The sequence below is a fragment of the Armigeres subalbatus genome, chromosome 3, assembly GCF_024139115.2.
Source record: "Armigeres subalbatus isolate Guangzhou_Male chromosome 3, GZ_Asu_2, whole genome shotgun sequence".
NCBI classification, from domain to species: Eukaryota; Metazoa; Arthropoda; class Insecta; order Diptera; family Culicidae; genus Armigeres; species Armigeres subalbatus.
The window spans coordinates 321,519,183-321,534,368 of record NC_085141.1 but is presented as its reverse complement, the minus strand read 5'-3'; the positions used below and the strand labels follow the sequence as shown (position 1 = coordinate 321,534,368).

The window sequence follows — 15,186 nt, the reverse complement described above, 5'->3', positions numbered from 1 at the left end:
CTGACAGACGATTCTTGCATAGAGAATGCAAGTCTGATCGATACCGCCACGACCGCCACCTGAGAATTACTATCTGTACACCGAACGCAGGTCATCCTTGTCTTTGGAAAGCCCATCATGCGGAGCAGCACGTGTGAAGATAAAGCCGAGGATAAATCGACCAAGCTTCAAGACCATTTTATCTACTATTTTATTACCAAATTTCAAGCGGAATGGCATGTATGTGTGTGTGTTTTTTTAATTATGTCAAACGATAAAATATACAAAAAAATATACTTGTTTTGATTTTTAAATTGATTTTTAAGATTTTTTATTTTTTGATTAAAACATTAAAGGACCTAATAATTTTATTGTTGAATAACTAATGAAAATCATTCATTAATCTTATACTGATTATTAAAAATGTCTAATCATGCATATGAGCATTTGACATGAAATGTATAAGTTTTGTGTTATAATTATCTTATGCAGTGCCGCATACTTTTCATTACATTTAGATATATCGACATCAACATTTCAAAAGGGCGTAACTGCTTTTGTAAACAAGAGCTTCTCACGCCGCTGGTGGGTTAATTTGAGCCCACCGGCGCAATCCAATACCACTGAAGGAAGCATCGAATCCTCTTCTTTCATTTAATGGTGCTGGATTGCGTGGGTGAGCACAAATTAGCCCACCAGAGACGTGAGAAGCTTTTGTTTACAAAAGCAGTTACGCCCTTTTGAAATGTTGATGACGATATATTCCATACAGAAACCACAATGGCAAAAATATATGTGTTTTGCCAAATACATTCATTATGAAATTTTTTTTTCGTGTAAAGTTACGACCCGTACGTTCTAATGTGAAAACTTCATTTACAATTTAATGAATGGTTCATAACAATACATTCCAATTTATTTCTATTATTTCATCTACAATAAAATCTATTGTAAATTTATTGTGTTTTATGGTGATGTTACAATAAATTGTACACGGATACAAATTTCATCCATTTGCTTCAAAACTATACATGTTTACTTCCAAAATGGTAAAATGTTTGAATCAAACATATTTATTTATGAAAACAAATTGAATCCCTGTTTGTTTTATACGTACACTAGTGGGCAGCCCCTCGCTCGCTCTTGCAAAAGTAAACAAAAACTCGATTTCGGATCGGATCCGATCGGAGGTCACCAGAGGAGCAGGAACAAGCGTGGAATAATATGTTATCTTGCTTCCAAATTGATGATAAGGATGTTTTTCAGGTACAGAAAGGTAAGTAAATGAAATATGAACGATTGGAATTGTGAAATCTGGTAGTCAAATGGTACCAGAATATGAAAATTGGTAGAGTTGATAAGAAAATAGTATGAATGGCCGAACCAAAACAATAATATCCATGTTTGTTTCAAACATTTAGCTGGTTGAAACAACTTGAAACGCACATTTGATTCAAAAGAAAGTTTTCGTTCGTTTCAAATGCAACAATATGTTTGATCCAAACATATTTATTTTTGATGCCAGAACAAACTGAATTATTGTTTGGATTTACCTAGAATATGTTTGTTTTTAACGTAGTTTTTTCTGCGTGATATTGTTTTTCTATATTGTCGGCGTAGCACCAAGTTAGAATTCGGAAGTCGGGACTTCCGAACCGAACTTTCTTCCGAAGTATTATCTGTCAAACTAGTTCATGAATTGTCCCAGGAAACAATTTGTGAGATGTTAGGGTATTGTTAGGGTATGTTAGATATGTTGCTGATCGAAACATATCCATTTTTATGCTTTTATGTTGTTGAAAAATGATTCTTGTTTATTTTCAATTTTGACAGTTTGTTTCTTGATTAGTTTTTTGTTGATTGACGCACGAAGTGCAAAAATAAAAGAAAGTCACCGTTGACTCAATTTGGAAATTGGGAAAAGTGAACGCTGATCAAGTTTACTCCTTTGATGACGGATGCTGACGATTTGCTGGATAATAGGTTCCAACAAGCTACCCGGATATACGGCTGTCGACGAATTCTATCGGGTGAGTTTTTGTTGCTATAAGTTCATGAAAATTTTAATTTACAACGAAATTGAATTTGCCTTACACAGAGGCCGTGCTGCTGGTGTCACCAAGTTGCCTCCGGAAAACATAACATAACCGAAACGGTACCGACAATTTATGGAATGAATCCTGAATACGAATTTCAACGAAACTAGCGGATGGTCTACTGCTGCTGCTGATCTGACGTTGTTTACTGGTGAGTTTTGCGTTGCTCTTTAAATTCATGAAAATTTTATATCATATACCATTCACAGCGATTGTGGGGATCCCGGTATTAGGCATCCGGAAGGCATAGGCTGCAGGAAAGAAAACTATCCTTTGAGTAAGGAGACTGCCGACAATTTGCAAACGATTTCAATTTCCAAGATACCTTCCGGATGTGCAGCAGTCGATGATCAACGGATACCAGGAGAGGACTATACGAGCGATCATCAACAAGAAGGAAAGGACCCTACGACGAAATGGACATACAACGCTGACACCGATAGAGGAGCCGCTGAAAAGAGTTTCGGTCCCATATGATAAACACATCACCAACCAGCTACGCCCTCGACTAAGGAAATTCGGCATCGATCTAGTATTCTCCAGTAGAAGCAACCAACTCAAGTCTCTATTGGGTTCAACGAAGGATAAAGTAGAAATGTTGAATAAGGCTGGCGTTTATAAGATAAGTTGTTCCCAATGTGAAAAAATCTATGTAGGCCAAACAAAAAGATCATTAGATATAAGGTTCAAGGAACATATGGCGGAAGTGAGTAAGGCGAAAAGAGAAAACGATAAGGGATTACATTACGAATTTAGATCTAAGGTAGCAGAGCATGTGTATAAGGAAAATCACCCAATTACGGCATCAAATATTAAAATCTTAAGAAATGTCTCTTCCCCATGGAAACTCGATGTAGCTGAGAGTTTGGAAATCCACCGACAGGTACAAACAGCGCTGTTGAATAAGGATCAAGGAAATGGCAGCTCTTGGCTCTTCAAGTTTCTACCTAAACAATAAAGTAATTTACAGTATAGGTAAATAAAGTAGGCAAATAAGATTAGATTAGGTACCTAGCGTAGTATAAATAGTGTAAGTTGCGATTGTTTTCTTCAAGTCGAGTCGAGTACAAGACACTGAAGACGACCACACAGTTGTGGTCGAAATACGTATCTGCAAAGATAACGAAAATTAACTAGTGGAATTAAATGGACAGTACTTAATTCGTCTTAGACGGTTTAATACATTCCACTAAAAGAGCTTAATATATTTTTCCTTCATACAGATGTTAATAAACGTGAATTACCAATTATCAGATTTCGTATGGATGCCGATATGAAGCTGTCTGCGGAACGCATATACAGCTGAAAGTAAAAAGGCACCAGTCGAACCGAATTTCAACTTTGATGCCGTTAATGTTTGGCACCAGTCGAACAGAACTTCGACTTTGATGCCGGTAATGTTTTGTGAGTTTTGTGTTGATGTTCGTTAAGTTTATTCCAATTGATAAAGATTTTTCCATTCACAGACATTATGGCCAAGCTGACTCCGGAATCATCCGAAAGCGTCGGAAATGTTAAAATTTGAGCCTTTCATTTCTATTTTTCGATCGTGGATCAATTTGATTTTGATGCATGATTTTTTCCAGCCGGATTTGATTGCCGGTTCATGTTGGGAAATTTCTCGACTTCCCTGACCTTAGTATCATCATGTTAGTCACATGATATATAAAAGCCAATTTGCTAGCTTGGCTTAGTAACCCTGTGATTAGTAACTTAATATATTAACACTGAGCTGCCGAGGGCCCGAAACCCAGAATAGAGATGGAATTGTCAGAGAGATACCTAGAGGAATTCCTAAAAGAACTACTAGAAGAATACTCAGAGGCACATCTGAAGGAATTTAAGAACACCAAGAGTAACTGCCACCAGAAGTTTATCTATAGACAATCCCTCCAGTAGTTCCTTAATTCCGCTAGAAGTGTCTCTGGGATTTTTTTTCTAAATTTATCTATAAATTTCGTCAGGAGATCTTGGTATTTCTCCAGTGGCTTTTGAATTCTCTAGAAGTTCCTCTGGAAATTCTTTAAAAAGTTTTTTTTTCTGGGTATTCCTCCAGGACTTCCTCTACAGAGAATTGTTTCAAAACTCCTTTGAAGGAACTCTTAAGTTAGTCTTGGAAATCTACTGGAAATTCTAGAAATTCAGGAGATCTTCTGTGTATTTCATCAGTTGTTCCTGAATTCTCTAGCAGTTCCTCTGAAAATTCTTCCAAAAGTTTTTCTGAGAATTCCTTCAAAAGTTCTTCTGATCTCTTTATGAGTTCCTCTGATGCTCTCTACAAGAGTTCCTCAGCGAAATTCCCAAGAAATTTCTTCAGGAGATCATTTGAAAATTCTTCCAAAGGTTTTTTTCTATCTGAGATTTCCTTCAGAAGTTCTTCAGAGAATTTCTCAAGGAGTTCCTATAAGAATATCTTAAGCCGTTCCTCTGGACACTTCCGAAAATTCCTCCGATAATTTCTTCTGGAGTTCCTCTGGGAGTTCCTCCAGGAAGTCCTCTGATAATCTCTCCAGAAGTTATTCTGGGAAATCTTCAGTAGTTCTAGAATTTTTTTCAGGAGATTCTCCGGTTATTCTTCCAGTAGTTCCTAAATTGTTTAGAAGTTCCTGTGGGAATTTTACCACAAGTTTTTTTCTGAGAATTCCTCCAAAAGTTCCTCTGAGAACATCTACAGGAGTTCCTCTGGGAATTCTTCCAAAAGTTCCATTGATGATCTTTCCAAGAGTTTCTCTGGGAAATCCAGGAGTTATTTTAGAAATTCCTCCAGGTGTTTTCCGGGTATTTCTTCAGGGGTTTCTGAATTCACTTGAAGTTCCTCGGAGAATTCTTATCTGAGAATTTCTTCAGGAGTTCCGGAGTTCCTCTGAGAATATTTACAGGAGTTTAAATGGGATTTAATTTTTTCAAAAGTTCCTTCGAGAATATCTTCTGGAGTTCCTTCGACATTGTTTTCCTCCAAGAATTCCTCTAGACGTTCCTCCAGGAATTCGGCCGGATGTTCCTCCAAGAATCCCTCCAAAAGTTCCTCCAGGAATTCCTCCATAAGTTCCTTCAAATATTCCTCCAGAAATTGCCACGGAAGTTTCTTCAGCAATTGGTCCGGAAGTTCCTCTCAGAGCGTCTTAAAGAATTCATCCGGGAGTTTCTTCCAGAAATGGTCAAGAAGTTACTCCAGGAAGTTCCTCCAGAAGATCCTCCAGGAATAACATCGGAAGTTCCTGATAATCTTCCTACGGAATATCATCCAACACCGAAAAAATTCTTTATATTGAATATATTTGTCGCACACATAAATTTTTGCAGTTTGGCGACCCAAATATATGCAATTTGTGCCCACACATAAATTCAATAACTGCATATTAGAGACCACACATACATTTTATTTGATTATAGATTATATTTGTACTTCGCGTGGAGAATGGTTATGTGTGCACTAATTAGAATCATGAATTAAATTAATGGATTTTTGCCAATAAAAATGTGTGGAATTTTTGTAGTGAAGAATTACTTCAGGAATTCGGCCTCCAAGAATTCCTCCAAAAGTTCCTCCAGGAGCTTTCTTTTCTGAGAATTCCGGAGTTCCTCTGAGAATATTTACATGAGTTCTAATGGGATTTTATTTTTTCAAAAGTTCCTTCAATAATATCTTCTGAAATTCCTCCGACAATTTTTTCCTCCAAGAATTCCTCTAGACGTTCCTCCAGGAATTCGGCCGGATGTTCCTCCAAAAATTCCTCCAAAAGTTTCTTCAGCAATTGCTCCGGAAGTTCTTCTGAGAGCGTCATAAAGAATTCATTCGGGAGTTTTTTACAGAAATGGTCAAGAAGTTACTCCAGGAAGTTCCTCCGGAAGATCCTCCAGGAATAACTTCGGAAGTTCATCCAATAATCCCTCCAAAAGTTCCTCCAGGAATTCCTTCAGAAGTTCCTTCAAATATTCCTCCAGGAATTGTCACGGAAGTTTCTCCAGCAATTGCTCTGGAAGTTCCTCTGAGAGTGTCTTAAAGAATTCATCCGGAAGTTCCTCCAGGAATTCCTCCGGAAGTTCCTCCAGGAATTCCTCCGGAAGTTCCTCCAGGAATTCCTCCGGAAGTTTCTCCAGGAAATCCTCCGGAATTTTCTCCAGGAATTCCTCCGGAAGTTCCTCCAAGAATTCCTCCGGAAGTTCCTCCAGGAATTCCTCCGGAAGTTCCTCCAGGAATTCCTCCAGAAGTTCCTCCAAGAATTCCTCCGGAAGTTCCTCCAGGAATTCCTCCGGAAGTTCCTCCAGGAATTCCTCCAGAAGTTCCTTCAGGAATTCCTCCGGAAGTTCCTCCAGAAATTCCTCCGGAAGTTCCTCCAGGAATTCCTCCGGAAGTTCCTCCAGGAATTCCTCCGGAAGTTCCTCCAGGAATTCCTCCGGAAGTTCCTCCAGGAATTCCTCCAGAAGTTCCTCCAGGAATTCCTCCAGAAGTTCCTCCAGGAGTTCCTCCGGAAGTTCCTCCAGAAATTCCTCCGGAAGTTCCTCCAGGAATTCCTCCGGAAGTTCCTCCAGGAATTCCTCCGGAAGTTCCTCCGGAAGTTCCTCCAGGAATTCATCCGGAAGTTCCTCCAGGAATTCCTCCGGAAGTTCCTCCAGGAATTCCTCCAGAAGTTCCTCCAGGAATTCCTCCGGAGAAACTCTTGGAGGGCTTCCAAAATAAGTTTCTGGTAGTATTCTCAGAGGAACTCATGGATCAATTCTCAGAGGATCAACTTGAAGATTATCCAGAGGAATTTTTATAACGATGGACGAATTGCGAAATGAAATACTGGCGGTATTCCTAGAGGTGCTCCTGAAGAATTTTTCAGAAAAAAAACTCCTGGGGGAATTCTAAAATAAATATTTGGTAGGTTTTCAGAGGCACTTCTGAATTCCCAGAGGAAGGAACATTTACCAGAGGAACCTCTGGGGGAATTTCGAGAGGAATACGAATTTCCAATTAAGACGAACCCCTGGAGAATTTTGCAGAAGAACTCATGGAGGACTTTCCGCAGATACTTCCTGAGGAATTCCTAGAAGAATTTTCAGAGAAACTCTTGAACCAATTCCCAGAGAAGCTCCGGAAGGAATTCATAGAGCAATACCTAAAGCAGTACCAAGATAAACTTCCAGAAGAATTCCTGGTTTATTTTCTAGAGTAACTCCTGGAGGAATATCCATAGAAACTGTTGGAGGAACTTACAGATGAACTTTCGAAAGATTTCTGAAAAGAATATCAGGGGGAGGAACTCCTGAAGTTATTCCCCATGGGAATTATAGAGGAATTCTCTGAATAACTTTTAGAGGAAAATTCAGAGGAACTTATGAATGAATTTCCAGATAAACTTCTGAAGAAAGTCTCAGAGGAACATCTGGAAGAATTCCAGAGGCTTTCATCGAGGAACTTCTGGAGGAATTTCCAGAAGAACTCCTGGAGGATTTTCCAGAAATACTTCCTAAGGTATTCCTGTAAGAACTTCCAGAGTAACTCCTGAATGAACTCCTTTAGAAACTCTTGGTGGAATTTTGAGAAGAACTCCTGAAGAAATTTTCTGGGCAGCTTTGGGAGGAACTCATTCCCAATGGAACTCTTCCAGGATTCCCTAGAGGAACTCCTGTAGTAATTCTCAGAAGGACTCATGGAGGAATTTTCTGACCAACTTTGGAAAAAAAATTTAGAAGAACTCATAAAGGGATTCCCAGAATAATTTCCAGAGGAACTCCTAGTGGAATTCCGAAATAACTTCTTGGTGGAATTACAAAAGCAACTCCTCAGAGGAACGCTTGGAGCGATTCCCAGAAAAACAGAAAAAAATCCAGAATTAATATCTCGATAAAAGTTATGTGAAAGCTGCCGGATGAATTACCAATACACTTTGCATGGGGAATTATTTAAAAATATTGACGATGAATTTTGCAGAAATTTTCGAAGGGAATAATCTAGATTCTATGCATACATAATTTCTCAGATTCTAGGAGAAATTGCTAGTATTCTAAAATATAAGTTTCATTTTATTTCCTTAAAATCAGTTACATTTCATTTTTGCAATATATCCTTACTCCTGGCCATCAAGGCCACTTAACGCAAAGACAATTCAGGACCGAAAAAACAGTGCGGCATCGGCATAAGTAGCGGATACATTCTGAAAATTTCCTGGTCTTCTAAACTTCGGACGATGAGGTACGTTCTGGACCGCAAGACCTTACTGAAAATCCAGAAATTCTCGTTCTGCAGTGCCACTTGGAGGATTCCACCCATCGCTGTTTTGCTTTATATACCTTCACCGGATGTGTCAGAAGCAAACCGAAAAGTGCCACTTCGGAAAGGGCGACAAATGCAGCCTGGAATAATGCAATACGTTCTTAGTTAATGTTCTCGCGCGACGAAAATACGGCTCCGGATCGACAACAGCAGCATCGGAGCAGGGAGCAAAAACAACCTGACAAATAAGTTTCAATTTACTTACCCAAATATTATTCGATGTAAATGTAGTCTGGATAATTAAATATTTAATGATTATTCTGCAGAAAATACACCTGCAGGGTACAGATTTTTATTTATACTTTATTTACATCTGACTGTCATTCAAGGCAGTTATGTTTTATGTACTTTCACGGTACATAATAACTCTGCCTCGGATGACAGCTGGATGTAAATAAACCAACATGAATTCCCGTTCGAAATAACCCTAACAACTACCTAACCGCTCAAAGCGAAACATAACTAACTTTAGCCTCACGTGAATCTAACAGGTTCAATGAAATTATGCACCAAACATAAACATACCTAACAAAAGTGTTGCAGATCTGTCTAATTTTAGTCTCATTTTACTCTAAAGTTAGTGAGAATATTAGAGTAACTTTCTAACAGGTTACACTCATATTAGGGTCAAGTTAGAGTAACCTTCCTTGCTGGGGTTTAGCGCATCTTTAGGCGAATCCAGCGCACTACTTCCGCAAATCGGGGATTAGAGTAAATAGAGTAAATTTTTGATGAAATTAAGTAAAATTTACATAATATTAAGTAAAATTTACAGAATTTTGGATAAAAACTAACCAAGAGTTAGGCAAATTTTACCTAATTATTGTAAACATGAGATTACTTAACGTTGGGTTCCCACACTTTACTGCCCTTGTTGGGTGGTTTTGCTCTTCATTTTATGATAACAAAGGAAAGAGGGAGGGAGATGCAAGAGAAAAAAAGTACCTAAAATTAGGTACTTTTTTCTAACCGTGTATACTACAAAAATTCCACACATTTTTATTGGCAAAAATCCATTAATTTAATTCATGATTCTAATTAGTGCACACATAACCACTCTCCACGCGAAGTACAAATATAATCTATAATCAAATAAAATGTATGTGTGGTCTCTAATATGCAGTTATTGAATTTATGTGTGGGTACAAATTGCATATATTTGGTTCGCCAAATTTCAAAAATTTATGTTTGCGACAAATATATTCAATATAAAGAATTTTTTCGGTGTACACGATTCGATATCTTCTTACCTTTTTAACAAACCTTCAAGATAATTACCTCAATTATAAAAACTTTGATGCTAAATGAAACGTCATTTATAAATCAAAACATTCCGAATCTTCTGACTCAGCGGTGTGTTGTTTTTTCAATTTCTGTTTTCAAAATAAAATTCACAAAAAAAGTGATTTCTTTTCTAGTGTAAATCGTATATCGTTCATTCGTACCTATCACCTACACCTTCAACAATGGACGGTATTCCGGAAAAACTGCCCGATCCGGACTCAATCCCTCCGATTGATCCGAGCAAAACACCGAAGCAAATCTACTTCGAACTTCTCCGCACCTGGGTCCATCACGCTCAGATGCAGCAGCAGATGCAGGCCTACTTTCCGTACTATCTGATGAACAACTATCCGCAGCTGTTCCAGCCGACAGCCGGAATAGGTCCGAATGGGCAGCCGAGCAATGGCGCTGTCGCCACGGGGACTGCAGCTACGGGCAATCAGGCCCAACAAGGGCAGCAGCAGAACGCCAACCAAAGGCGAGCTGCTGAACTGTTGGATCCCGCCCGACAGGAAGAGAGTGAGTTATTGGCAGGGGAATATTTTAAATCGTAGTTTGATAAATTTGTTGATTCTAGTTATCAATCGGAATGGAGGCTACGAGTATGTGATAGCGCCACTTTGGAAGCGATTCTTGGCGGAGGCAATCGACATCGTGATAATCTTCTTGCTCAAAATCATGACGACGATGGCATTCATTGATATCTTTGATATCGATCTGTAAGCATCGATTCAACAATCTAAGGGTTTGCTAATGCATACCAAATGGATATTTTTTCCAGATTGGACATCGATTTTGATGCAATTCGGAACTCGATCGAGGAAGACTACACGGAACTTCTGTCATTTACTTCAGAGCTCATCTTCCTCGAAATTATAACAAAAATCGCGGTCTGCATCTACGAAACGGTTTGGACCATCCACGGTCCAAATGGCCAAATCGGTGGCGCTACTCCGGGTAAAATGTTGATGGGTATTCGTATCGTTCATGTGGAAGCCGTCGTGCTACTGGATCCACCCCAGCCGGGAATGATGATCAACAATCAGCACCCCGTTAAGGCATTGCTCTATCCGGCGACCAACCCGGGTTTTAAGCGGGCACTTTTCCGATCGATTGCGAAGAACACTCTGATTGCGCTTCTGTTCCCGATGTGCTTCCTGATGTTCTTTTTCAAGCACAACCGCACCATGTACGATGTTATGACCAAGACGATTGTGGTTGAGGATAATCCGACACCGGTTCTGCGGAGACGCTAAGGCATCATTTTAACATGTCGGAAAATCAAGAGAAGGTAAGTTTTAATAGTCGTTATTGCTTCCTATGTTAACCACAGAGATAACGTTAGTTAGTAGTCAAAGTTTGCATGCAGGGAATTACGGGATTCCAGTGAAATTTAGTTTGTCGTAGGAAGATTGTGTTTTACAACAATGGCTGTGTTGTATAGATGAAAATGTTTTGTCGGTTCACCAAATTATTCAATTAAATGTTAAAGTACAAGTAGGAATCTACTTTCTATGAAGAACTTTGAAAAGAAATCCGAGGTCAAGTGCAAAGACTGTCAGGAAGAATTTCAACGGCCGTACCTACACATAATGATTGTCTTTTATGCTGTTTATGCTAATTTTGCTAGAAATCTATTCAATTTGTTTGGCTTACATTTGAACAGATGACACTGAATCACAATTTAACTCCACAATACACTGTTCCAGACCACATCTATCCACCCTTGGTTGCGCCCACGCTTGCAAAGGGGTCCGCGACGTTAGGCATAAGTATGTTACAAGGCAATTCTTCCTTCAGAAGATCCACAGAAAACTTCTTTGAACATTCCATAGAAAGTTTATTTTGAGATTGTATCAAAAAAAAAAAAAAATCAGTGAAAATCTTTTCGATAATCCCAGATGAAGTTCTTCCAAAATTGTCATAAATCCTAGGTATAATTTAAATATTTTTTGGGAAAAATATGTTTTGATCTCACCCGAACTGCAACACGGAAAATCCTTTCAGATTAATCTAGCCCCGATTGATGACAACGGTATGCGTCCCATGCGGCGATCAGTTTCCGTACTTCCCTCAACCGGTGATTACTCGTATACGCGTACGGATCTTGATAGGCACGAAACAGCTGGATTCAGGTTGTTAGAGAAAAACTTGATTTCTTAATTTTTGGCTTGGCCAGCTTAGCATTACGTCGGAAGACGTTCATCGAATCTTGATAGCAGAGACAAAACTCGACTGGTTAGGGAAAGAGCTTACAGTAGAATAGTTTATTACCTTTTTAAAAACGCAACGCTTACTTTGCTAACATCCCCCCTTAAGCGTAAAGTTATATAACACCTAGCTTCTTCCTGTCTGCGGTATGCTTCGGACCAGATAACGATTTTGTTAGAATGTCCGCCGCTTGAAGTTCAGATGCTACGAAGACCAACTTGATGGTTTTGTCTTCGACTTGCTCCCGTACGTAGTGATGTCTTATGTCGATATGCTTGCTACGTGCCGAGTAGCCAACTTCACGTTCTGCCACGTTGATGGCACTCTTGTTATCGTAATGGATCACCAAAGCACCGTTTGTCCCGTGAAGCTCACGCAGGATGCTTCTCCACCACATGGCCTCTTGAGTCGCCGTTGACAGAGCCATGTACTCCGCTTCGGCTGTCGAAAGTGCAACGGCAGATTGCCTCTTCGAATTCCAGCTGACAACGCCACCACTCTCCAGGAACGCATACCTACCCGCTTATGGATCGTCGTGTATCGTGTACCGAAGTATCCTCTTCGCCGCTGTCCAATGCGCCGGTCCAGGGTTGCTGCAAAAGCTGCTGACCAGACTTACCGCATGGCTGACGTCCGGCCTGGTACACTGCGCAACGAACTGCAATCCTCCTACAAGTTCTCTGTACGGAATGTTCTTCATATTCTCCTTCTCTTCTTCAGTTACAGGGCACATTTCCTTGGTGAGCCGCTGATTCACGTCGAGGTGGAGTTTGTGCAGCATTGCAGTCGACCATATTAAACTTCACCAACAACTTGTCGATGTACTGTTCCTGGTCGATTACCACAACGCCTTCCGATCTGGTCACACGCAATCCCAGCACCTGCTTGACCGGTCCCAGATCCTTCATCTTGAATTCCGCACATACTTACTGCTTGATCTGGTCTACCAACCGCTGATCGTTCGAGAGAATCAGGAAATCGTCCACGTATATGGCAATGATGACGACATTTCCTGCCACCACCCGATAGTAGACGCACGTGGCATGCTTCGATCGCTTGAAACCCATTTGCTTGAGCTTCGTGTTCAGCTTCCGGATCCATACTCTGCTGGCCTGTTTCAGACCGTACAGCGCCTTCTGTAGCCTGCAAACCTTCGTCGGTGCTCGATCATCACGGAACTATTCCGGTTGTTCCATGAAAATCTCTTCATCGTCCAAATCGCCCTGCAGGAAGGCAGTTACTGCGTCCATTTGATGCACCACCAGATTCAACTTCGCCGCCAGTGCAAGTAGGTAACGCACCGTTGCGTAGCGAACGACAGACGAGTAGGTGTCCGTATAGTTTACGCCTTTTACTTGCGAGCAACCTTTGATCACAAGTCGCGCCTTGTACTGCCCAATGGAGCCATCCGCATTCGTCTTGACCTTGAAGACCCATTTGCTCTTCAACGCTTTCCGCCCTGGGGGTAGGTCGACCATACGCCATGTGCCGTTTTCGCTTAACGCACTCATTTCGCTCTCCATCGCTTCGATCCAACGATCTCGATCGGACCGTCCCAGCGCTTCCCGAACGGTTTCTGGATCGTCTTGACTCTGTGGACAATTCGACTCCGAAGGTTTGCTGTTTCTAATGGAAGCTGTGATATACTTGCCTCTGACTGAGCGCTCCCAGTCACTGTGCTCAGAAATCTGTTGCAGACGAACATCTTCTTCTTTGGAATGTGACGGTAGCGCGATGCTGTTTCCAGGTGAGTTGCGTCGTCCCGCTTGGCTACCACAATCCTGTAAAGAAACAAGCATCTGAGAAAGGACACTGTATGGGACCCCAAAATCAGAATACTTGCCTGGTAGTTGGCGCTCCCTCTCGCTGCGCCTCGGAGTAGGATGATCACTGTCTCGAATAAGTTGCGGAGGGAGCGCGGACGGTTGAACTGCCTGTAACCCTTGCTGGTCGGCCTCTTGTTCTTCCTCTGCTTCCGGTTCCAACTCCGCGTTCGGAATATCGTCATCCTTCAGATCAACTGCAACTGGCTCGTCCTCTTTGTTGCTGATAACATCCACACCGATGTCTTGGCTGTGCTCTTCTTTAATTATTTATTTATTTATCTTCATCTTCAGTGTTAACTGTACAGACTGGTTTAAAACTTATATGCTAACTTAAAATTTGCCTTAATCTAGTTTTGAATATCGTTCTGCTACAATTAAAATCGAACCAATCAATGTCGTTGAGGAGGTTGAAGCAACGTTCAAGCGGGTGATTTTGCCCAAACATTGTGGAGTGTCGGACAGACTGGAAGAGCTGACGTTGGCGAGAGCGACGGGCTGGGACATGAAAGTTAACTTGCTGCAAGAGCTCAGGGCAGTCGACGTGGTTGTTTATAATGTCAAATGCAAAAACCCTCTGCAAATCTCCACGTCGTTGTTGAAGGGTTTCGAGTCGAATCAGTTGGCATCGCTCTTCGTAGTGCGGTAACCTGAAAGGATTATCCCACGGCAATCGCCTGAGGGCAAAACGAACAAAACTGCGTTGGATCCTTTCGATTCGCGTCATCTGGATTTCGTGATAGGGTGCCCACACCTGCACAGCATATTCGAGTATGCTTCGCACGAGACAGCAATACAGGCTTTTCAGGATGTAAACGTCATCAAAATCAGCAGCGTTCCGGCGCATGAAGCCTAGTACGGCGAAAGCCTTGGCAGTAGTCGTTGCAATATGCTCATTAAAATTCAGCTTGCGGTCAAACGTAACTCCCAGGTCTTTTATGGAGCTCACAATTTTCAGTTCGTTTCCGCATGTCGAGTAACGAAAGTTTATCTGCGTTCTGCATTTGGTAAAACTTATTGAATTGCATTTCGACGCATTTATCTCAATACCATTTAAACAACACCAGTTGGCTATAACATCTAGATCTTGTTGCAGCGCAAGACAATCGGTCAATGATCGAATAATTCGAAATATTTTCAAATCGTCGGCGTACATGAGGCGATGAGATCGAAGTTTACAGCATAAGTCGTTCACGAAGATGATGAAAATCAGCGGCCCTAGGTGACTGCCTTGTGGCACTCCGGATGGCGTAGGATATGTATTGGATGAGGCAGTGCCTAATTTAACGAAGGATGACCTACCAATCAGGTAAGAACGCAGCCAAGTGACAATCCAGTCAGGAAATCCCAAACGTTCTAATTTCTTTAAAGTTAATCCGTGAGGAACTTTATCAAAAGCCTTCGAAAAGTCGATGTAAATACTGTCAACTTGACATCTCTTCTCCAGGTTAGAATTCAGCATGCTAGTGTAGGTCAGTTGAGCGATTTCGTACAAAGCCATGTTGGTACTCAGAGATAACAGGTTTAGCAG

At 40.9% G+C, this 15,186-nt stretch overlaps 1 protein-coding gene and 2 long non-coding RNA genes across 4 annotated transcripts; 2 read left to right on the top strand and 1 right to left on the bottom strand.

Annotated features, from left to right (window-relative positions):
• The first annotated feature begins 1,753 nt into the window (after window positions 1-1,753).
• On the top strand, window positions 1,754-2,420 carry LOC134220997 (uncharacterized). Its single transcript, XR_009982157.1, has 3 exons — window positions 1,754-2,009; window positions 2,078-2,226; window positions 2,285-2,420. It is a non-coding gene; the product is annotated as an uncharacterized LOC134220997 (long non-coding RNA).
• A 5,609-nt stretch (window positions 2,421-8,029) lies between these two features.
• Window positions 8,030-8,725, bottom strand: LOC134220996 (uncharacterized). Its single transcript, XR_009982156.1, has 2 exons — window positions 8,543-8,725; window positions 8,030-8,417 (listed from the first exon to the last, which is right to left on the bottom strand). It is a non-coding gene; the product is annotated as an uncharacterized LOC134220996 (long non-coding RNA).
• An 841-nt stretch (window positions 8,726-9,566) lies between these two features.
• LOC134220994 (protein FAM8A1) lies at window positions 9,567-11,118 on the top strand. 2 transcript variants are annotated; one of them, XM_062700170.1, is made up of 4 exons: window positions 9,567-9,690; window positions 9,756-10,140; window positions 10,199-10,340; window positions 10,403-11,118. In XM_062700170.1, exons 2-4 carry the CDS (start codon window positions 9,804-9,806, stop codon window positions 10,875-10,877), a joined length of 954 nt encoding a protein of 317 aa, XP_062556154.1. In that variant the 5' UTR covers window positions 9,567-9,690; window positions 9,756-9,803; the 3' UTR covers window positions 10,878-11,118. The 2 variants fall into 2 exon arrangements, with proteins under 2 accessions (XP_062556154.1, XP_062556153.1); XM_062700169.1 differs by lacking the exon at window positions 9,567-9,690 and having other exon boundaries at window positions 9,700-10,140.
• Window positions 11,119-15,186: the final 4,068 nt, after the last annotated feature.

What these genes read in the sequence shown, in the direction of transcription:
- LOC134220994 (XM_062700170.1), top strand. Translation starts at nt 9,804, where the DNA reads ATGGACGGTATTCCGGAAAAACTGCCCGATCCGGACTCAATCCCTCCG. An exon ending in TCCCGCCCGACAGGAAGAGA is followed by an intron (nt 10,141 to 10,198) that starts GTGAGTTATTGG and finishes TGTTGATTCTAG; the next exon opens with TTATCAATCGGAATGGAGGC. An exon ending in GATATCTTTGATATCGATCT is followed by an intron (nt 10,341 to 10,402) that starts GTAAGCATCGAT and finishes TATTTTTTCCAG; the next exon opens with ATTGGACATCGATTTTGATG.